Source organism: Lagenorhynchus albirostris, chromosome 7 (assembly GCF_949774975.1).
Source record: "Lagenorhynchus albirostris chromosome 7, mLagAlb1.1, whole genome shotgun sequence".
In the NCBI taxonomy this organism is placed as follows: Eukaryota; Metazoa; Chordata; class Mammalia; order Artiodactyla; family Delphinidae; genus Lagenorhynchus; species Lagenorhynchus albirostris.
In genome coordinates this window covers 105,533,876-105,557,353 of record NC_083101.1, presented here as the reverse complement: position 1 = coordinate 105,557,353, position 23,478 = coordinate 105,533,876, and the positions used below count along the sequence as shown (strand labels likewise).

General features: G+C 40.0%; 1 protein-coding gene across 3 annotated transcripts in view; it reads left to right on the top strand.

Annotated features, from left to right (window-relative positions):
• Positions 1 to 23,478, top strand: part of KIF13B (kinesin family member 13B) — a 187,805-nt gene that overhangs the window by 48,371 nt on the left and 115,956 nt on the right. For all 3 annotated transcript variants that reach the window (XM_060155774.1, XM_060155773.1, XM_060155776.1), the window contains exons 3-6: positions 14,053 to 14,065; positions 18,731 to 18,791; positions 20,917 to 21,009; positions 21,819 to 21,999. In XM_060155774.1, the coding sequence (XP_060011757.1) occupies positions 14,053 to 14,065; positions 18,731 to 18,791; positions 20,917 to 21,009; positions 21,819 to 21,999 (348 nt within the window). The remainder of the gene's footprint in view (positions 1 to 14,052; positions 14,066 to 18,730; positions 18,792 to 20,916; positions 21,010 to 21,818; positions 22,000 to 23,478) is intronic.

Here is a 23,478-nt window from a genome sequence, read left to right as displayed (position 1 = left end):
AACAATACAGGAAGGACAAGATGTTGACAGAGAATATACATAGGAAAAGTGGTATCTGGAGATCTGAGGAGAGGATTAGAAGGAGAGATTTTAAACAGGATGTAGTCATGGTTAACCTAACTCCTAGTGTCTCATTTCAGTAAACATTCATCGAATGCCTACAATCTGGCGGGCACAGGGCTAAATTTAGGTGCTGAGATACCCAGATGGAGGAGCTGGGGTGGAGGGGGCCGGCTGCCAGTGCACCTGTAAGCAGTTGATACAATGTAGTGCATGTTATAAGGAAACATGTTCAAGGAATTCTGGGAACCTTATGTTTTCATCTTTAATGCTGTAATTCTCTTATGCCTTCTGATAAGCACGATGTAACTGTGCTCATAAAGTCCCAAGGTGCACGGGGTGTTTCAGATAGGAAACAGTTTAAGAAGGTCAAGGGGTATTCAGTTGATACCCATAAAAGAGAGGGAGAGGGGAGCGGTGGTATTAGAAAAAGCCACCAAAGTTTACCATTTATTATTAGTGAGTGGTAGGTCCAAATAATACAGCAAGGTAATGAACCGTCTTGGGGGATGTGTCTCGATAGCCCTCTGCTCTGGGAAAAATCATACTATTGTAAATGAATTTTGGTGGAGATATTAAACTGGGCACCTTAGTGCTTTATCTCCTCTGGACCAGCCTTTATTCTGGAGTTTTCTCCAGACTAGTTCACCGAAGAGTAGAATAAGACATTTGCATCATCTTGCCTCCGTAGCCAAAGGCTCTCTCTTACTTTTGAGATTCTCTCTGTTGAGATTTTAGGAAATCCATACACAATACTCCCTTCCCCCCTGCCACCCCAATTCTGAACTGAAGTAGTCATGGGGATCAGTAAGATAGAGACAGGAAATACACAAATCAAAAATAAAACACTAACAACTGGTACTTATTATGTGTTAGGCCCTGTTCTAATCTCCATAGCAACCCTATGACATAGATTCTCTTATTATATACATTTTACAGATAAGGGAAACTGGAGCATGGAGAGGTGAGGTTAGGTTAGGTTGAGTTAGTTACCCAAGTCACACAGTAAATGGTGGAGCTGGGATTTAAAATCGGGCACTTTGATTCCAGAGCCCAGTCTCTTACCACTGTGTTTTCCTGCATCTCATTTCACCTCTGGTACTGAGAGAGCTCTTGGAGAAAAGGGCTTTAGGACTGTTGGCCAAGTGGGCCTCCTGATACCTCCCCTGTGCGTTACAGACTTGGCCAGGCCAGCGGGCCACTGCAGGCCTCCCCTGTGGTGTGGACATGCAGAGCCCACGTACTGGTTCCTTCTCCTGAACGCTGCTAACTCGATCGTTCACCCTTCCTCTCAGGAGGACAGAGTGAGTGGCTTAGAGGCCTCAGGAGTGTTCTTTGGAGTTCTTCCACATGGAAACACAGGGATGAGGAGTAAAATGTTCTCTCCTTAGCACTCTTGGTTCAGTTAAGACCAGGTCTTTTTTTGGGAAATTAGCGTAGATTGGGCAAGAGCTGAAGAAAGGACAGCCTTCCCCCAAACAAGATTTAACCTAAGCACCTGAGGGTCACATAGCTTCAGCTCTGTGTCACTGTGTGAGTGTGTGTATATATATATATATATATTTTTTTTTTAATTTAATTTTCTATTTTTGGCTGTGTTGGGTCTTTGTTGTTGCGCGCGAGCTTTCTCTAGTTGCTGCGAGTGGGGGCTACCCTTCGTTGTGGTGTGCGGGCTTCTCATTGCGGTGGCTTCTCTTGTTGCGGAGCATGGGCTCTAGGTGCGCGGGCTTCAGTAGTTGTGGCACGAGGGCTCAGTAGTTGTGGCGCACGGGCTTAGTTGCTCCGCGACATGTGGGATCTTCCCGGACCAGGGCTCGAACCCGTGTCCCCTGCATTGGCAGGCGGATTCTTAACCACTGCGCCACCAGGGAAGTCCCGCTGTATATATTTATCTACATAGGTTTCCCTCATTTAGAGCCCACTTTCATATGCTGCCTACTTTGTTTGAAGGCAAGGAAAAAACAACAGACAACCCCCGTCCCCACCCCCCAATCAGATCATTTTAAATAACCATCCTTCCTCAAGTTTCCTGAAACATTCAAAGTTGACTTGAATTTGTTCTTCCACATCGCTTGCCATGGAGAGAGGGAGGCAGAATGGCACAGTAGAAAGAGCATAGTTTTAGAATGAGAAACTTAGGTTTGAATCCCAGCTTTGCCACTGACCAAATTAATTAACTTCTCTGTGCTATTCTTTCCGTATTACTCTGTAAAATAGAGAGTGTAGGACCCACCAGTAGGGCTTGTTGTGAAGCTTAGAACTAAAGTGTACTAGGTAATTGACACACAGTAACAAAAGATAGCTTCTCTTGTAATAAAGATATGAAAAAATACAGACTTAGACTTGTGGAATGCTTTAAAAATAATTTCAGCAGTTTTATACAAGCAAGTTTCTTAGGCAAGTCTCTTTTACACTACTGGGAAATGGTAATACTGGTTAATATTTGGGTATACTGTTTGGTTATTGCAGGCACACTCATGTACGAAGGTGAGTGTACAAAACTGATTTGCAAGTATACCTCCTGTACGCAATATTTGTTACCTATATGTTGTATGCAGATTGTTTTTTAAATTTAAGAGTTCATATCTTCATTTACTTTTATATTTCCAAGAGTCTAAATTTGCATTCAAAAGCTTCCAGTGCTTTTTTCTTTGTCCTTCAAATTAATGCCTTAAAAGATTGCTGCTGCTTTCTTCACAACGTTTTAGTTTAGTTGAAGAATGCCCTAAGTTCTGAAGCCATACTGCTTCTTAAGGGTTAGTTGGTTGTATCTTGGGATATGAAATAACCAAAGGATGTAGGTGCCTTTTTTGTTCTGCTCTAAGCCATTTCCCAGATCAAGTGTCATCCCCTCCCCCACTCCATGTTGCACAAAACTTGATGTATTTTGCTTGTTTGTTAGGTAGGCTCGACAAGTCTTTTCTACCTGCGTCCCCCTTCCCCATGTACCACTTGGTCTACTTGGGGATTAGAGCATATTTCCTTGAGGTTTGTTTGCCTATTCAGGAAACAAGACTTTATGAAAGAGAGAAAGACAGAAACAGAAGCACGAAAAACTAATACAGAGAAAGGTGAGCCACTACACAGAATTTACTTTAGCAGCTTGCTCCTGGAAAGAAAACTCAGTATTGATGATCTCACAAGACCTACATGTTTGTTTGTTTGTTTTTCGGTACGTGGGCCTCTCACTGCCGTGGCCTCTCCCGTTGCGGAGCACAGGCTCCGGACGCTCAGGCTCAGCGGCCATGGCTCACGGGCCCAGCCGCTCCGCGGCATGTGGGATCTTCCCGGACCGGGGCACGAACCCATGTCCCCTGCATCGGCAGGCGGACTCTCAACCACTGCGCCACCAGGGAAGCCCCTGACCTACGTGTTTTTGATGGTGTCCCTTCAGCAGAGTATTGCTTCTGCCTTGGTTTGAATCCTCAATCCAATATTTAATCATTGACTTGAGCAAGTTGCTTAATCTTCTGAGCCTCAGTTTCCTCACTTGTAAAATGAGGATGATAACAGGATCTATCCTTTAGTGTTGTTTTGAGGATTCAAGACAGTAATACATGGAATGCATAGTGTGGACCTGGTAAGAGCACAAACTGTATCGAGTCTAGATTTGAACCCACATCTGCCTAGTTCCCAAGCCACGTTCTTTCCCTACCACATAGGATATTGTGTGGTGTGAAGTAGATTATGTAGGTGGTAGCCTGGTTCCTGAAGTAGCAGAGAGGTTTGATGAGGTTAAGTGACCCCTGGGATCACAAAGCTAAAGCAAGGCAGAAGGGAAACTGAGTGAAGGGTTTCTAACTGCTAGTGTAGAGTAGTTTTCCCTACAGCATCGTGCCATGAAGACGTCTTCAATATCTAATGATTTGTTATCTTATCAACTATATTGCAAGCTTCTTGGGGATTTCAACTGTTAAGTTCATGGTGCCATCTGATTATAGGCCTGGAATAGTTAGAAACTCAAGACGTAAAGCAATAAGAATGACTTTGGCATAATGACTCAAGTGTATGTGTTGAATCATCCAGTGTGGGCATTGGTAATTAAATAAAATTTACTAAAATAAAATCTAACATACTGAGCTTGGTCCTAAAAAGATTGACCTGAATTTCAAATGGGTAGTTTTGCACATCCAGATCATAAAACAAGTAGTAAATGTGAAGTTAAATTTATGCTGACCATAAGACCCAAAAGTTTTACTCTTAGGTGTCCAACGGAGATAAAAATGAATGTCTACACAAAAAAACATGAAGAAATTCAGAAGTGGTTAAAGAGGTAAAAGCAATGAATGAAGTAATAGTTAGAAATGATACAGAGAAATAAATATGAATGAAAATAAGGAAAAAGCATGGATTTGATCAGGAGTTTGTCAGTCCTTATAATACTTTAAAAATAGAGATAGAAACTAGATTGTGAGAATTTTTCTGTTCTTTAAAATGAAATATAAACACATCTTAAAAGGCTCTCAAACCTCATTGGTCATTATGGAGATGCAAGTTAAAATCTCAGCGAGATGCCACCTTCACGTCCACTTGAATGGCTATATATATATGTAAGGCAGACAGTGCTAAGTGATGGTGAAGGTACAGAGCACCTGTGACTCTCACATGTTGATGGTGGACATGTAACCCGGTACACACATTTAGGAAAACAGTTTGATTGTTTCCCATAAAGGTAGATATACACTAACCCTATGACCCAACAGTTCTTCTCTTAGGTATCTATACTTGCATAGATATATAGAAATAAAAATAAGTGTCTACATAAAGGCTTGTTCTTGAATGTTCATAGCAGCACTATTCATAATAGCCCCAAACTGGAAACAGTCTAAATGCCTATCAGCTACTGAGTGGATAAACAAAGTACTATTCACCCGGAATAAAAAGGAACAGAGAACTGATAACATGCTACAGCAGGGATGAACCTCAAAACATGCCTCAGTGAAAGACACCAGATGCAAAAGACCACATATTGTATGATTCCATTTATAGGAAATGTCCACAAAAGAAGATGGACAGAAAGCAGATCACTGGTTGTTTGGGGCTGGGGGAAGGACCTGGGATTGAGTGCAGTCAGGCTTGAGGGAACTTTTTGGAGTGACGGAAATGTTCTCAAACTAGATTGCATGGGGGACGGGGGGTGCACAATTCTATACATTTCCTAAAAGTCATTGAATTGTTCACTTAAAATGGATGATTTTATGGTATATAAATTATATGTCAATAAAATTGTTAAAACTACATAAACAGATATTTAGACTATATTAGATTATTTATATCTTTAAAACTATTGATTTTTTAAAGACATCAGAATTGGTAACTTTTAAGAAAATGCCAAGGTCTAACTGAACTCTCAGTTCTCTGTGGCTTATTTAGTACTCAACTCCTCTTCCAGTCTTCCTTCAGCAGCCAATTGGTGGTCAATTTTACCTTCAGTTAACCAATTGGCTAGTCAGTTCACACAAAGTATAAAGAAACCGGGGTGACTGTGCAGATGCTTGTAGTTTAAGGAATCCTTTCTAATACCGGGATTTCTGGTTTTGCTGTTGCAGGCATATTTGGTTCCTCAAAATATCTATTTCTACTGCTTTTTTCTTAGGCTGTAAAATGTTACCACTTCCTGCTAGTGGCCTCAACTTAATCCTTTTCCTCTTTCCATGTCTTCACTCTTTTCTTCATTCCACAAATGACCAAGGCTTTTGTTTATTTTACTTTCTCTGTTATTCCTTTGCCTATTGAAATAAACATTTACAAACATGGAAATGATGGAAGCATGGTTTATTTTGGGTGACATAACGCCTTTCTTTTGGGAAATGTTATTAGGTAAAACACAATCCCTGCTTACAAAAAAAAAAGAAGAAGAAGAAGAAAAAGGCTGCCATAATTGTATGGTGAAGGATAGGTGTCTTTTTTCCTTTCAAATTTCAGGTTTTACTTTTAGTAGAAAAATGGTAGAATATTTGGGTCTGTGACATGTAGCAGTTAAATCCAAGTTCGTTTTTGGGAGAAGAGGTTAATATTAATAGTGTAATTAAAATTGATTAAAAATACAATTTCAAATTTGATTTGGAAGCTTACAGTGAAAATATTCTGTTCATCTTGTGACACTTATTTTTGTAAATTTTCTAAGTAATTTCCAAATATCTTATTTCTAATTGCTTTATTCTCTGACATATTTAGCATTATTTTATATTTCTTTTTTTTAAAAAAATTATTTATTTATGGCTGCGTTTGGGTCTTTGTTGCTGCGCGTGGGCTTTCTCTAGTTGCAGTGAACGGGGGCTACTCTTCATTGCGGTGCATGGGCTCTTCATTGCGGTGGCTTCTCTTGTTGTGGAGCACAGGCTCTAGGCACATGGGCTTCAGTAGTTGTGGTTCACGGTATCAGTAGTTGTGGCTCATGGGTTCTAGAGCGCAGGCTCAGTAGTTGTGGCACACAGGCTTAGTTGCTCCGTGGCATGTGGGATCTTCCCAGACCAGGCATCAAACCGGTGTCCCCTGCATTGGCAGGTGGATTCTTAACCACTGCACCACTGGGGAAGCCCTATTTTTTATTTTTTAAAATATTTATTTATTTATGTAAGTATGTATGTATGTTGCACTGGGTCTCAATTGCGGCATGTGGACTCTTAGTTGCGGCATGTGGACTCTTAGTTGCGGCATGTGGACTTCTTAGTTGTGGCATGCATGCGGGATCTAGTTCCCCAACCAGTGATCGAACCCGGGCCCCCTGCATTGGGAGCATGGAGTCTTACCCACTGGACCACCAAGGAAGTCCCAGCATTATTTTAATATTTACTGATCTTTTTAGCACTTCCCTCCAAGGGTGCCGTAGATTATAAAGTTTCTTTTAATGAAGAGCAGGAGTGTTGTGATTCATTAGTGATGTTCGCCATAGCTTGAAATGGGGAAGTGATTGTCTGGGTGCCTTGTGTTTGGCCCCAGCAGCTTGAATGTAGGCTTTGGATCAGGCACACACCAGTTTGAATCTTAATTCCACCTCCACTAGCTGTGTTAATTTCAGAATGCTAAGTGACTCAGGTGTAAAATGAGGATATCTCATAGGGTTAATACTATGATGAATATAAAGTACTTAATGTAGTGCTTGGTGCTCAGTTATTATTCCATGAAAATAACTCTGTGCTAAGCTTGTATCTCCAGTATTCCAAGTTAGAATAGTCCAAATCTGAGCATTTCAATAATCTATCCTAATCTCTGTGCATGCCTTGAAGTTATTTTAACATGTAATTTTTAAAATGAAAGTGTATTACCCTGTTAACCTATCATGTGAAATATATTTTATTTAAAAAAAACCACACAAATGAATCAATATTGATTTAATTCTTTGGTCAGATTTAAACTTCCTTGTAGTGAAAGTGGACAGTGAATTAAAACTTACTCTGCTTGTGTGTTTGACAGATGATTCGCAAATGATTGATTGAGTTAATAGTGTATTCTTTGAATGATGCTCTCTCAGTATATGGTAACTTGAAATTATGGAATTTATTAAACATCTTTCTAACGTTTTCTGATTGTGAAATACGCCAGTTGTGGTTCAGTGGCTGTATTCTTCGGATGTCCCTCTGTTCTCAACCAATTGTAGTTTGTGTGGGTGGAAGATTTTAATTGGAGAGAATTGTCTTTTGTCTTGATTTAAAGAAGTTTCTCCAAGGATATATATCAGAGGTAGCGACCTGAATGTTCTTACTGTTTTTTAGGCCCCCTTCCTCCGCATCTTCTGGGATACTCAGCACCACTCATTTCTGACCTTTTCTGGCATTCTGTGGATGCATTTTCTGTCTTCATATAATATATTTCATTTATAGCTATCTCCTAGTTTCATTGAAGATTCAATTTGTATTTGTTTCTTGTTGGCTTTATTGTTTTGGAGATGATTTTAGAGAGCAGAGATGTTGGTAGAAATGTTTTTATTCTATCAGGAATACTGTGATTGAGAATAACATAAATGACTTAATTTAGATTGGATGTTTACGAAAGATACATGTAGAGAAATAATACCTAAGCCGAGAAACGACAAATGAGTAGGAGCTAGCCTCAAGATTTCAAGGCAGAAAGAAAATCATGAATGAGAGCCCCGAGACTAGAAAACTGTGTACACTGGGCCAATTAGAAAAGACCAGTGAGTGAAAGGAAGATGGTCCAAGATGTGGTTGAGATAGAGGGAGGGGCCAGTTCACCTAGAGAGCTTAAACAGCATTAGCTGAATCAGAAAGCCTTGTGTTGGACACTGATAAATGCCAGAAGACACACTCTGTCCTTCAGAAGCTTGTAGTCTAGTTGAGGAGATGACCCATTTATATTAAAAAGTTTATATAATGTGAGAATAATGGGTAATGCATGAGCAGTTGAGAGTTCTGACTTAGAGGGGGAATGGGGGAAGGAGAACTCACTTTTGGGTGGGGTTCTTATGGAAGGCTTCTTGAGGGAGATAGAATTTGATCCGAGCTTTTCCCCACATGAGTAGGGCTTGAACAAACAGAGTTGTTAGAGGGATGGCATCATCTGAGTGTCGGCATGTGGAATTCAGGAAGGACAGTAGCTCACTGGAGAGGAGGACTCTTCTAGGGGTATGATGTGGGAGGTAATGCTCGAACTGTAGCTTGGGTTACCTCTGATGTTCCAGTGGTCTGCACGTGTCCCCGATAGAAATATTGAATATAACTTGTTGAATGCTTACTGTTTGCTTTCTCATTGTAAATAAAGAGCTATACAAGTAATCCAGTGTAACTTCTCATTCCTTCTACAACATCCTCATCAAATGCTTCCCTGTTCTCTCTTCAGATAATTCCACTAATGGTGAGCTGGCTGTTTAACACAGTGCTAACTATTCTTATATTAAAGAACTATCCCTTTTCTTTTAACTTTCTTTAGTAGATCCTACCAAAGATGGCATCATGTCTTGTTTTAGTCTTCCCTGGTCCAGGCTACATGTATCATTTTAAAACCCCTCTACATCTGGAATGCTATTCTCCAAGATAGTCTACTTTATCAGTGATGCTTTTAAATTTTATTCTTCAAAATTGAATGTAGTATTCTAAATGTTGGGGAGACAGTGACCAGGGCTTTTAGTGATATTTGTACTTCTTCAAGTTAGCTAGATCAGCAAAGATTGATGAATCTCCTCTGTGAGTCTAGTCAGTGTCTAAATTTTTACTCAGGTCAGCTTTATTCCTTATATGGAAAAGCACATCGGGGGAGGGGTGACAAAGAAAAAATAACGATCATCACGCAGATTGTTGTTTGGTTGCTGGTACTGCCAGCTTAAGTCCGAAAAGGAAACAATATCTTTATATAGTATGGCTGTATTAGAATAAACTCTTTGTGATGTTAACACATCTGTTATAGAACGGGTTGGAGTGGGATCTTGTTAAAACAGAGATTCCAGATATTTCTAATTGTGAACGTTTCAGAAACTTAAATCTTTAAAGTTAAAAGAGGTGATGATATTTGGATATAACGTTTGATTTTGGTAGTTGACAGCAGTAATTGATTTATAACTCATAGTTCTGATATAGTTTTGTTTTACACATATACAGTACTTTGTGGTTTATTTTTGGACTCAATATCAATTTTATTTTTGTCATGGTCAGAAGTATTGATAAAAATTCCCAAAGATCATTAACTTTTATAAAATGATCACTAAATTTCTTCTTCATATTGTGGCATTCTAAAGATTAGGACTTTAATTTGACTTAATTTTATAGTGTAATTTATTATTGCAAAGAGAAGTGAGCACAAGCTCCTAAACCAGGTGAGTAAAAAGGAGGAGGTGACTAGCTTATTCACAGAAACAGTTCTATCCAAAATATGTAATCAGGGAATTCCCTGGTGGTCCAGTGGTTAGGGACTCCACACTTCCACCGCAGGGGGCCCGGTTTCGATCCCTGGTCAGGGAACTAAGATTCTGCAAGCTGCATGGCACGGCCTAAAATAAAATAAAATAAAACTACAAAATATGTAATCAAATCATTTGTTGTCTTCTGAAACATCATCTTCCTAAAAAGCACATCTACCCATCTTGATCCACCTGGGCTGTTAACATCTCAGTAACTAGACAGTCACAATTTGGGGAACAGTAATTGTTGTGGGCAAGACTCATCAATGGATGCTAAAATTCATGGGTGAAAGTATGATGAGAAAGGGTGCTTACATGGTCTTAAAATATCACCGCCCCCGCCCCAAGAAGGGTACAGAGGGAAAACCAGTAATGTTACAGTGGAGAGACCTGGTATATACAACTGTAACCAGAGTTACCATCATCAGTAGTGAGATTTGGACAACATCATGTACCTTCTGGTATTTTTTTTTTATTGAAGTATAGTTGATTTACAGTATTTCAGGTGTACAGCAAAGTGATTCTTTTCCATTATAGGCTGTTACAAGATATTGAGTATAGGTCTGTGTGCTATACAGTAGGACCTTGTTGTTTATCTATTTTTGTACATAGTAGTGTATATCCGTTAATCCCAAATTCCCAATTTATCCCTCCCCTCCCTTCCCTTTTGGTAACCATAGTTTGTTTTCTGTGTCTGTGAGTCTATTTTGTAAATACATTCATTAGTGTCATTCTTTAAGATTCCACATGTAAGTGATATATGATATTTGTCTTTCTCTTTCTGAGTTCACTTAGTATGATAATCTCTTGGTCCATCCATGTTGCTGCAAATGGCATTATTTCATTCTTTTTTATGGCTGAGTAATATTCCATTGTATATATGTACCACGTCTTCTTTATCCATTCATCTGTCGATGGACATTTAGGTTGCTTCCATGTCTTGGCTATTTTAAATAGTGCTGCTGTGAACATTGGTGTGTGTGTATCTTTCAAATTAGAGTTTTTGACTTTTCTGGATATATGCCCAGGAGTGGGATTGCTGGATCATATGGCAATCCTATTTTTAGTTTTTTAAGGAACCTCCATACTGTTCTCCATAGTGATGTGCCTTCTGGTATTGATGTACTTAGAAGGGCACAACATTGCTTCTTTGGTGCCTGTCAAAATGCATAACGTGAATTTAGTCATGGGGAAGCATTAGACAAACCCAGATTGAGGGACATTTTACAGAATAACTGCCCAGGACTCTCCAGGTGTCAGGGTCATGAGAGACAAACCGTCCCCAGTTGGAGGAGGCGTGACAACTGCAGTGTGTGATCCTGGACCTGAAAAAGGACATCACGGGGGCAGTTGGGAAGAAATTTGTATAAGGTTGGCTCTAGATTATTTCATAAATCTTGTGTTGATGGTTAATTTCCTGGTTTTGATAATTGTAACTGTGGTTTTAATAAGATGTTATCATTTTGAGAGGCTGGGTGAAGGGTACACGGGAGTTCTTTGTACTGTTTTTGGAACTCTTTGTAAGTGTGGAAATTCAAAATGAACTTAAGTAACAACAACAACAGAAACTCAGAAATTCAGACTCTCATGCTTCTACTTTATGACATCTCTTTTGATTGGTCAAGGGGCTGGTTTTCTCTGCTTCTTAAATCTCCACTGTGATCTGGATAGCTGAGGTTTCTAAATAAGGGATTTTGGAATAGTGAGGCATTGCCGTATTGGATTGCAGCTACAAGTTGAAAGGTTTTGTTTAATTAATTAATTTACTTATTTATTTTTGTACAGAGCTGTAATTACATCTTTGGGTTTCCAATGGCTCTGTAGGTTATTTGAGCATTACTGTTAGAGCCACCAGAATCCCTAGCTGGAAACTTAGCTCTGTAATTAATTTACTGGTTTGTTTCTGTTTTTATTATCATGTTCTACATTCAGGTTAGTCCCATGGATTGTTCTGCTGTGTATCATATATTGTTGAATTTCATATTTGTTGGTTGTCTTTTAGGAAGAGCTGATTTTTGTATAAAAATGTTTTACTTAAAATATCATGCTAAACATCTTATTTTTCCTCTCAGAAAAGACAGTCTGGAGTTTTTATAAATATAATGAATAAGTAAACTTACACTGGCATAAGCACCAAGTGGTGACCTTTTATTGGGTAATAATTAGAATGGAGGAAATTAATACATTGGGAAATGTTTCTGTTACCAGGAGCACAGTTGTTAATGTATGACTCATAGATTCTTAAGTCTAGGAGAAACTTGACGAGACTGTTTTGACCAGTGTGGGAGAGGAAGAAAACATGGACTTGGGATTCGGAAGACCTACTTTTGCATCCCAGATTCATCACTGATTATTATTGTGTCTTGGACAGCTCATTTAACTCTTGAGCCTTAAGTTTTTCATCTGTAAAACTGGAATGATAATAGCACCTTTCAAAGTTATTGTGAAAGTTAAATGAAGTAGCATACAATGTACCTGGCCTAATGTGGGCATTTCATATATGCTGGCTCTGTTCTTTCCTCCAGCTGGGCTTATAACTGTGCCTTCTGAAACTGATGAGATTCTTCTTTGCTTATAAATACCTACAGAACGATGATAGCGTATGTTAGTCATCTCTACTGGTATTTCCCAGGTCTTTTTGTTTGGAAGTTTCCCCATATCTCCTATCCCAGAGAAATTATTTTCTTTTATGTGTTAGTCACATTGGCTGTTACTCCAAAATCTGTTAGACAAGTGTCACTCATTTGCTACTTTCCTTGGTAATTTAGTCTTCTTATCTGAAATCGTTTGATACAAATAAATATTAAATTTAGAAGAAAATTTTATGAGACAAAGGCATAAGATGTCCAGACATTTGAAGTATTTCCATGTACAGTTTCCTTTCAAGTTTCAGGTTTTACTTGGCATTTGGATCCTCTGAGAAGGGCCAGTTATTCCCATGGTTGTGTGAGTGAACATCATTGTTTTTATGAGTTATACACGGAAGTGTTTAGGGCTGAAGGCGCATGTCTGTAACTTACCTTCAGATGATCAAGAGAAAATAATGTGTGTGTGTGTGTGTGTGTGTGTGTGTGTGTGTGTGTAGAAGAGGGGAGAGAGGGAGGGGGGAAGAATGACATAGCAGCCGTGGCAATATTAACAATTGGTGAGTTTGCGTAAAGGGAGCTCTGTGTGCTTCTCTTACAGCTTCTAAATTTAAAACTATCTTAAAATTATACTGGATTGAGTTATATTCCTGTACCCTGAGGAGATGTAAGCCAGTGGCATTTTCAGAGGGAGGGAGGTTGGAGGCACCTGGGTTAGCATAGAGGAATAAGTAGTAAGTGAGTAACTGGTCACTCCCTGGCAAAACATTAATTGTTCCTGGGCTTCCCTGGTGGTGCAGTGGTTGAGAATCTGCCTGCCAATGCAGGGGACACGGGTTCGAGCCCTGGCCTGGGAAGATCCCACATGCCGTGGAGCAACTAGGCCCGTGAGCCACAACTACTGAGCGTGCGCGTCTGGAGCTTGTGCTCCGCAACAAGGGAGACCCCGATAGTGAGAGGCCCACGCACCGCGATGAAGAGTGGCCCCCGCTTGACGCAACTAGAGAAAGCCCTGGCACAGAAATGAAGACCCAGCACAGCCAAAATAAATAAATAAAAATTTAAAAAAATTAATTGTTCCTTTAACCTTTTTTTTCTTAGAACAGAAGTTTTTGGCAGAACGTCCTATATAGATAGAGAGTGAGCTGCTGCTTTATCAAGGCAGAGGCGACTGCTTTGAAGTAAAATCAGATGCTAAAAAGTAAAGAATTTTTAAAAAATATTTACAAGTTGTATACAAGGATAAGTAAAAGGTAGAAAGCAGAAATATTAGGACTTTAAAAATTATCCGGTGCTCAGATAATCTTTCTTCTACCTGAGAGATACGTTAGTTTTCTATAATTAGCATTCTATCCTACTAGCTAATAGATATTAATTTATCCTTTATTTCAAATTGCTATATGATTTCAAAGTTAATATTTTGTATTCTTAATAAAGATTTACATGATGTTTATTGTTTTACCCTTCAAAAAGCATCTTCTAACTAAAAAAACAATTTTTAAACCCTTTCTCTTTTCTTTCATGTCATTGATGACATCTCTTTTGGGAACTCAGAAGCCAGCCAAAGGTAAGAGATTTGGTTTATTATGCGATGCTTGTAAAGGTCTTATGGGCATATTTTTGAAGTACTGGTAATTTTCTTCTCAAAAATAAAAATTTTCTCTGGCATTTTTATAAAAAAAAAAAAGAAGTAATGCAAGCTGTCAGCCTGTTCATAAATCCAAAGCCATTTATTGGTGTAAGAGGTTTATAGAAAAGCTGTATTTGTACTTTGACCAATTCTGTCCGGTCTCCTGGCAACTACAACACAGATTCCTTTTGTGCCCTGCTGTTCGCCGTGGATTGGCTCGAAACTGCTCGTCCCATACTGTGGTCAGAACCATAGCAGGCAGACTCATCCATGTTGCTCCTGGGACAGCGGGGGACACATTCTCAGGCCAACAGAAACCTGCCCTGGCCCACAGCTTCCTCAAGGGAATATGCTTTCATCTGAGATTTGAGCCCAGATTCTAGAGAAACTTCGGTGGGGTGGGTCAGTTCCTGCATCTCTTAGGAAATGTAGCTGTGCCAGAGTAGGCGCAAGCACTGTATTATTGAATTGATCATTCTCTGGAATTTTCCAGGAAATTTAGATTTTTATCTACATTCTTGGAGTTTGGTTTAAGAGTCCGTGGTTGAACTGTAATTCCATTTTCTATTATCGTTGCTAAAGTATGTATAGACTTGTCACTTGGGACTCTGAATGATTAAAAAAAAGAAGTTTAATATGGCACTGACTTCTTTATATATGTAGAACTAATTTCATTAGTTTTATCTTTTCTGTGAAAAGATGCCAGATTATTTTTGTTTTCTTAATTTTTGATGGAACGGAGGCTGGAGATTGCAGTAAAAATGTGAGGAAACATTACATGACTATTTAAAAACTATTCATGTTTTATTTAATTCAACTGTATCTTAACGTTTAGAGAAAATGTGTTGACGTAAAAAATATGGAAGGGCCAGCACCACACTATTAACATGGTGGTTCCCTCTAAGGAGAAAATGCTTGGTGAATGGGAGACCTTTATTCCTTATGTTTTGGTGTTATTTGACTTGTTATAATGAATGTGTGTTTCTTCTCTGTTACTTAGAAAAAGTTTTTTTTTTTAATTTTAAAGGAAAAATGTTTATTTAGAAAGAAAAGGGCTTGTCTGCTTTAGGAAATCTGTGGCTGGAAGATACCTGTAATAATTTACAAACTTCCTGAAACTTAAAGAGGACCATTCAGTGTTGTTAGTAAACAAGAACTAAGCATTCCTAGTTCCCAACTTTGTACAGGCTGTGGCACCTTCCTGTAACTGGGGAAGAGAGCGAATCCAGCCTGTGGTGAAGGGCCTGGTGGGGAGCAGACAGAGCGCTCAAAGGCTGGGTTCAGCTCCCAGCTTCCCACCTGCAGGTCACCAGCTTCTTGACTTCCTTGTACCCCAGGGCCTCCCGTGTAGTATCAGCTGTTGTTGCGGTTACTTTAATGGTAGCTTCTCTACTGGAATTGAAAACAAGAATTGTGAAGGAACTCCCTGAATTTAAGAAGATGTTGGGGGTAGAAGTTTATTAATTAATTTATTTATTTTGGCTGTGTTGGGTCTTCATTTCTGTGCGAGGGCTTTCTCTAGTTGCGGCAAGCGGGGGCCACTCTTCATCGCGGTGCGTGGGCCTCTCACTATCGTGGCCTCTCTTGTTGCGGAGCACAGGCTCCAGGCCCGCAGGCTCAGTAGTTGTGGCTCACGGGCCTAGTTGCTCCGCGGCATGTGGAATCTTCCCAGACCAGGGCTCAAACCTGTGTCCCCTGCATTAACAGGCAGATTCTCAACCAGTGCGCCACCAGGGAAGCCCAACTCCCTGAATTTAAAAAAGAAAGAAAAGAAAGGAAAAACCCACAGTCGTAGGGAGAGGAATGCCATTTAGAGCCTGATCTCTGAGATGTTCACACAGATGGACTGTTCAAGTGTGAGCTAAGCTTACAAGCAAAGAATCAGTATGGTGTCCACTTAAGCTTGGTAAGAGCAGAATCAAATAAAGTGCTGAGAGATGAGAGCTGAACGTTAGAACAGAAGAAACTTAATTTGAGCTTCACATCTTATTTAATCTCTCCCTGCTGACTAGTGTAGCTGGAAAAGCTGCCCCCATTGGAGGTTTTGGTCCACAGTCCTTTGGGACCACCTTCTATCTTCCTTCTTCTTTTCCTCCCCTTTCTGTTGGAGAATTGCTAACATAGGGAGCCACCACTGTTGACAGACACATGTTTAGCTCTGGAAAAATGTTGAGGATTAGTAATGTACCACATAGTGCTGAGGCTGGGTGGATGGCTTCTGGGCTCCAGGGTTCCCACCTCCTCCGGGGTGTTGTCCGTCACTGGGCTTCTGCCTACCTTTTTGGCCTTGCTTCCCCATCACTGCCCCACCCCAGGGAACAAATGCCTCGTGCCACTGTTTTGCACAAAGATGTGGGTGTTCTGATCCTTCCTTGCTCTAAAGGTGTTTCTAGCCAGTTGCCCTTTCGGTTGCCCCCAGGGCCCCTAGCCACTCACTGAGCTGTTTTCCTGCTGCACTCCTGGAATTGCTCTTAGCTTTGCAGCCATCTCCTCCTGCCGTGATTTGGCCTGTGCTCTCCCTGTGGTCCCCATCTCACACCGCACCAGTCTCATTGCAGTTGTTTTTCAGGGCTTCTCAGTTTCTGGTCCAGGTATAAGCAAGCAATCTTGATTTCAAAAACTTGCTCTCCTTTCCCTGCTTCTTTCCCTTTTAGGCTCTTTCCCTCCCTCTCTCCATCATTTTGTGTTAATTTCAAGTAGAGGTGGATATAGGCATGCATACTTAATGTACCATCCTAATCTAATTTCCTCTTTAAAAAAATGTAACTCTTAGACCTCTGGTCCACATGATAGCCTTGTGAGTTCACACAGAAACATTCTTCTGCCAACTCCAAACTCATAGCAGGGACAGATAAGGCATTTTAAAATATTAAAATCATGTCATTATATTCAAAAACAACATATGTCACTGCAGGGACCAGCAGCAGGCTGGGGCTGAAGTAGCGTATTTACTGGGCCTTGAGATCAGACACAGGTTTTCGGAGGATTGGAGGTTCAACCCTTGCAGACTAGAGGGGATCCTATGTATGGGTTGAGGACCAGAGAAGTCCACCATGAGAAAACTGATTTGGGTGAGGCTCCATCAGGAAAGAAGGCTTAAAAAAAGATTTTTGGGGCTTCCCTGGTGGGGCAGTGGTTAAGAACCCGCCTGCCAATGCAGAGGACATGGGTTTGAGCCCTGGTCCGGAAAGATCCCACATGCCGTGGAGCAACTAAGCCCGTGCGCCACAACTACTGAGCCTGTGCTCTAGAGCCCGTGAGCCACAACTACTGAGCCCAAGTGCCACAACTACTGAAGCCCATGCGCCTAGAGCCTGTGCTCCGCAACAAGAGAAGCCGTGACAGTGAGAAGCCCATGCACCACAACGAAGAGTAGCCCCCCCTTGCCGCAACTAGAGAAAGCCCGTGCACAGCAACGAAGACCCAACGCAGCCAAAAATAAATAAATAAATAAGTAAATTTAGGAAAAAAAATTGTATATATTAAAAGAAAAAAGGATTTCTGGCCACCAACATTGAGCCAATTTCTGTGTTAAGTAGGAGGGGGTAGAGACATTGGGCTTTGGAAGGACCCAAATCTGGGCTTCAGTAGCTGGGAGTGACAGTGTAACTATTCATGTAAAGGGGGGCCAAAGGGGGAGGAAAAAAACAGGCAATCATGTAAACCATAAAATGCAAACTCCCAACTCAAATGTACTTGCAAACTAACGTATAAAGCACAAGAGGAAACCTGTCATCAGGAAGTGAGGCAACAAACTCCAAAAGTGGGAGTTTGAAATGCAAACTGAAATGAATTTAAAAACACTTAAAATCCTTAAAAAGACTAAATTGTGAAATCCAAAAAATTAAAAATATAATCGGTGAAAAAGACTTTTGAAAGTAAAAAAAAAAAAACGTATTTTAGAAAGTAGTAAAATAAAAGATCGAAACAAATCGTTTGTGATATCCCACGAAGTAGCAATATGTATTACTAATATTTCCAATGTATATTCTTCCTACTTTTTATGTATGTTGATTTTTGTACAGATATGAGATCATGGTCCAGACTTTCATAGCTTTTACATTAATATATGAATCTTAGTCTTCTATGCTCTTGGAGCTACACAGTATCGACCATGGGCATGTTATAGTTTATTTAAAGAATATGCGTTCTCAACATGCTGTAGTAATCATCTTTACATTTTGTTTAAAAAAAAATCTTTGTTTTCTCTGATGAGAAAAGAATGTAGAGAATACATAAAAGCATAAAGAAGAAAACAAAGATATCACTAATCTTATCGTGCAGTAATAAGCTTTTATATATGTAACTGTGTGTGTGTCTAATAGCCATCATATTATACATACTGCTTTGTAACCTCCTCCCTTTTCACTTAACATTGTGAAAAGTTTTCCATGTGAAATAAAGATCTATATCATCTATAGGGTGCTTACTTGCCTATTGTAAGACTGTACCATAAATAACTAACCTCCATTGTAAGACAGGAAGTTGTTTTTATTTCACTGTTATGAACAGTGTTATCAGTGTCATGACATTGTTATAACATTATAAGTATGTTACAGTTTTGTTCTTAATGCAAACTTTATTATTTTTGTTTTTCAACAGGTATTTGCATATGATCATTGTTTCTGGTCTATGGATGAATCTGTCAGAGAAAAGTATGCAGGTAAGAGTCCAGCATCCTATTAACTACTGATAATATAGAAAGGTGTTTTAGTATTTTTCCTATAAACTATCATAGTAGTATTTTGTGTAATTTTAGAAACTACATAGAGAACTTCCTCCAGTCTTTGCTATTAGAGTTTTAACATTGATTGGGAAATGGGAGATTCATGGTATACTGTTGTCAGTATAAGATGATAAAGTTAGATTAACAGCGTACACAGTTGAGGTTGTCTTACACGCATCCCTGGGCCTTACACACGACCATGGCATGCAGTAGCTACGTAGATTCCCTTAGATGTTTGTAATATGGTCTAGAGAGGCAGCTTGGTGTAATGAAAGAACTCTAGCCAAGGAGGAAAGGAAACCTTGAGCTTAATCCAAGCTCCACTCCTGTCTCTGACTTTCAGTAAATCACTTAGGCTTTCAGTGTCCCTTTTCACTCTTTTTTTTTTTTTTAATTTTATTTTTGGCTGAGGTGGGTCTTAGTTGCAGGATCTTTGTTGTGGCATGCAGGATCTTCGTTGTGACATGCAGGATCTTCGTTGTGGCATGTGGGATCTTTCATTGCGGCACGCAGGCTCTTCCTTGTGGTGCGTGGGCTTCTCTCTAGTTGTGGTGCTCGGCTCCAGAGCAAGCAGGCTCTTTGTTGTGGCACGTGGGCTTCTCTCTAAGTGAGGCACACGGGCTCAGTAGTTGAGGCATTAGGCCTCAGTTGCTCCGCGGCACGTGGGATCTTAGTTCCCCGACCAGGGATCGAACTTGCATCCCCTGCATTGGAAGGTGGATTCTTAGCCACTGGATCACCAGGGAAGTCCCCCTTTTCCCTCTTTAATGGAGAGAAATATGCCATATCCTCTCTAAATTTGCTCTGGGAGTCTATTCTTTTATTCTCCTCAATGATGACTGTCTCAAGCCCCTTTTCACTACAAGTTTAAGACTACAGCGACAGGGGCTTCCCTGGTGGCACAGTGGTTGAGAATCCACCTGCCAATGCAGGGGACACGGGTTCGTGCCCTGGTCTGGGAAGATCCCACATGCCGCAGAGCGGCTGGGCTCGTGAGCCATGGCCGCTGAGCCTGCGCATCCAGAGCCTGTGCTCCGCAACGGGAGAGGCCACAGCGGTGAGAGGCCAGCGTACCGCAAAAAAAAAAAAAAAAAAAAAAAAGACTACAGTGACAGCCAAATTAAAAAAAAAAATCTAAAAAAAAAAGACTACAATGATAACCATATATTTCCTTTATTCCTAACTGCTTATGACACCCATTTCTAAGCGATTTTTTAAATATTGTATTGGCCTTTATCATGAAAAACAGTAGTACTACAGCTGTTTCCAAAAGTTAAGGTTAATTTGGGCTGGCTGGCCCAGTGATGACTCTGAGGATTGCTTCAGAATCACAAGTGTGATGAGGATGAATGGATCTTGTAAATGAGCTAGAAAGTGAGGCCTAATGGAATGCTGTTTATAGCATTCAAAATGTAACAAGCATAACAGCATCCAGTTCTTTCATATTATATTCAGGGCCCAAAGAGGTTGAATAACTTGTCAAGGCCACGTTTGGTTATTGACATATTTAATTTAGCCTGTGGAGGGGAATTGGACCCTACTATTTATGTCCATGGTTGAAAGCTAGAAGAAATGTCCCAGACCTTCCTCCCTCTCCCAGCTGGTATGTATTGTAGACCCTGTAATTAAACATTATCGTTGAGGAAAAGGAGAGGGAATTGATATATATGATTATTTTGAACTTTAGTACACACTGAATAAAGCATTGGCTGAGTGGTACATAGTTAAATTCAGATCCACCTAGGTCCCAAGTATACATTTCAGATATTTATAATCATTGTTTATAAAATTAGCAGTTCATTGGTTTTTTTTGGCCGGTGTTGATTCAAGTTCATATTATCAGGAACTTTTCACTCATTTTCTGTTATGTGCTAATAACTAGATATTTCTGAAAGACATAAGCCTTTGGAAGCACTCATCAAGTTTAAAAATCTTGTTTGGTAGATAAACAAGCTGAGAAAAAAGTGCATTTTTGAGAGTTATGTTTGTTTTTCGTTTTTTTAATTGTTCATATGTAGTTTTGGCTTAAAACATCCTACCTTTTTCTCTGTCATTCTTTCAGGTCAAGATGATGTTTTCAAGTGCCTTGGGGAGAATATCCTTCAGAATGCTTTTGATGGCTACAATGCATGTATCTTTGCCTATGGACAGACTGGTAATTGTTAAATAATCTGTTTTATTTTTAAACTTTAAAGATCCTAACAAAAAAAACACCAAAAAGAATACATATTGCTAGCATCTTATCAGTTGTGATTGATAAAGGAGTGTTTTGACTTCTATACCTCTGTGGTCAACAGGAAAGAAATCTATTTAAAGTGAAGGAGTCACTTTTATAAGGGTATATCGTATAACTTGTCCAATTGAAAACTATTCTTCATGGAAAAATGGTTATGATATTTTCAAGACTTGTTAGGACTATGAGTGATTTAATTTTTTCCTCTATTTTCCTATGCTTTCTAAATTTTCTTTAATGAATATGTGTTTTTGGTACATAGAAAATAATTTTGTAGTAGAAAAATAAGATGACTCTGATTTCTACACTGTTGCCAAAGGGTAGTGGTAGTAAGTTAATTTGCTCTGGGGCCTGCAGGGATAACGTACATTTTTTATGCTATGATTAGTGGTTGGAAGCAGGCACGTAGTATTCATCATATGGATCTTTCCAGTTCAATTTTAGGAAACTATTCCTACCTCACAATTTTTCAGTCATTTTAGGTCTTTTTTTTCTTTTTTTTACGTATGATGATAGTTAAAGAAGGTTTTTATTTTCTTCCTAAAGGATGTGTACTTCTACATGTATAATTGGAAAGCTTCTCTACTTACTAGTGTCATCATTATATTTGGGTATATTCCTCATTTGGGACATTTTGCTAAGTGCTAGGATTTTATTATGAGCAATGGAAAGAGGGCTGTATATTTAAACTTCTCAAGGAGACAGTAATAACTATGATTTCCATTTTTTAGGATCTGGAAAATCTTACACCATGATGGGCACAGCTGACCAACCTGGATTAATCCCAAGACTTTGCAGTGGACTCTTTGAACGAACCCAGAAAGAGGAAAACGAAGAGCAGAGTTTTAAAGTAGAAGTGTCCTATATGGAAATTTACAATGAAAAAGTTAGAGACCTTCTTGATCCCAAAGGGTAAATGACTTTGAGACTTTAATGTTGTGGTATCATGGACTAAAACAGACTTAATAAATTGGCTTAAGTGAATTTTTTTTTTTTTTTTTGGCGGTACGCGGACCTCTCACTGTTGTGGCCTCTCCCATTGCGGAGCACAGGTTCCGGACGCGCAGGCTCAGCAGCCATGGCTCACAGGCCCAGCTGCTCCGCGACATGTGGGATCTTCCCAGACCGGGGCACGAACCCGTGTTCCCTGCATCGGCAGGCGGACTCCCAACCACTGCACCACCAGGGAAGCCCCAAGTGACATGTTTTACACTGAACTTGAGTAAAGAGTTATTTTTCTAGTTTTTAGTTATATTAAGAGGTTTCCTGTAGCCAGTTCTGGGCTTTTGAACTAGGGCTGAGATGGGGCAGGGAAGCATGGTTGAGCAGCATGTATTTGGGTTATACCGTCTCTCTCAGATATATCCAAAAGCACAAACAAAAACTACGTATTGATAGTTAAGTTACGGAATATCAGTATAACTGGTATCCTTAATCAAGTAGAGTGTTTTTTGTTTGTTTTAAACCAAGAAATTTCGAATGGAATTCATCTGTTTGCAGGCTGTGACATAATCAGAAATAGTGAAACCTGGACTTCAAGATAGTTCATTTTCATGATTCTCAAGGGGAAAAAGTGTCCAATTTTATGGCGTAGGCTTTGAAAGAGAAGTGGCTTAAAAGTATTAGAAAGCCTTCAAGAATGCTGCCTCAGTCTGCAGTCATAACTGAGGCTAATGAGGAAGATAAGGGGTATCTGAGGAAATTTGTACATTGCACAGAGTTCTCTGAGTTCAGATTTTAAGGAAGTGCAACAATGGAGAGAAAAACATAAAAACCACAGCCTGTGGCTTATTGCTGGTAAGAGCAGTATTTGGAAGGTCAAAGAGCCACGTGAGCTGAAGCTTATAGAAAGCGCGGAGGACGGTGAGGGTGCGTCTAGTTATTTTGGGATGAAGAGGACGATCAAGGAAAGCTGGTCTCAGAAGCAGTGGGTCACAGCGGCCCTCAATCAAGAGGAAACTAAACCTGTCAGCTCCTCACTGGCATCTGTTTTCTTTAGCAAAGATAATGATCTGCAGGCCTTTCATATGAGGCTGAATTGGCACTTAGTATTTCTTCCCTTTTTTTTGGCTGTGCCGCGCAGCTTGTGGGGTCTTAGTTCCCTGACCGGGGATCTAACCCGGGCCCCTGGACTGCCAGGGAATTCCCGACACTTAGTGTTTGTTTGTTTGTTTGTTTTATTTTTGGCTGTGTTGGGTCTTTGTTTCTGTGTGCAGGCTTTCTCTAGTTGTGGCGAGCGGGGGCTACTCTTCATTGCAGCGCGTGGGCCTCTCATTATGGTGGCTTCTCCTGTTGGGGAGCGCGGGTTCTAGGTGCATGGGCTCAGTAGTTGTGGCTCATGGGCTCTAGAGCACAGGCTCAGTAGTTGTGGCGCACGGGCTTAGTTGCTCC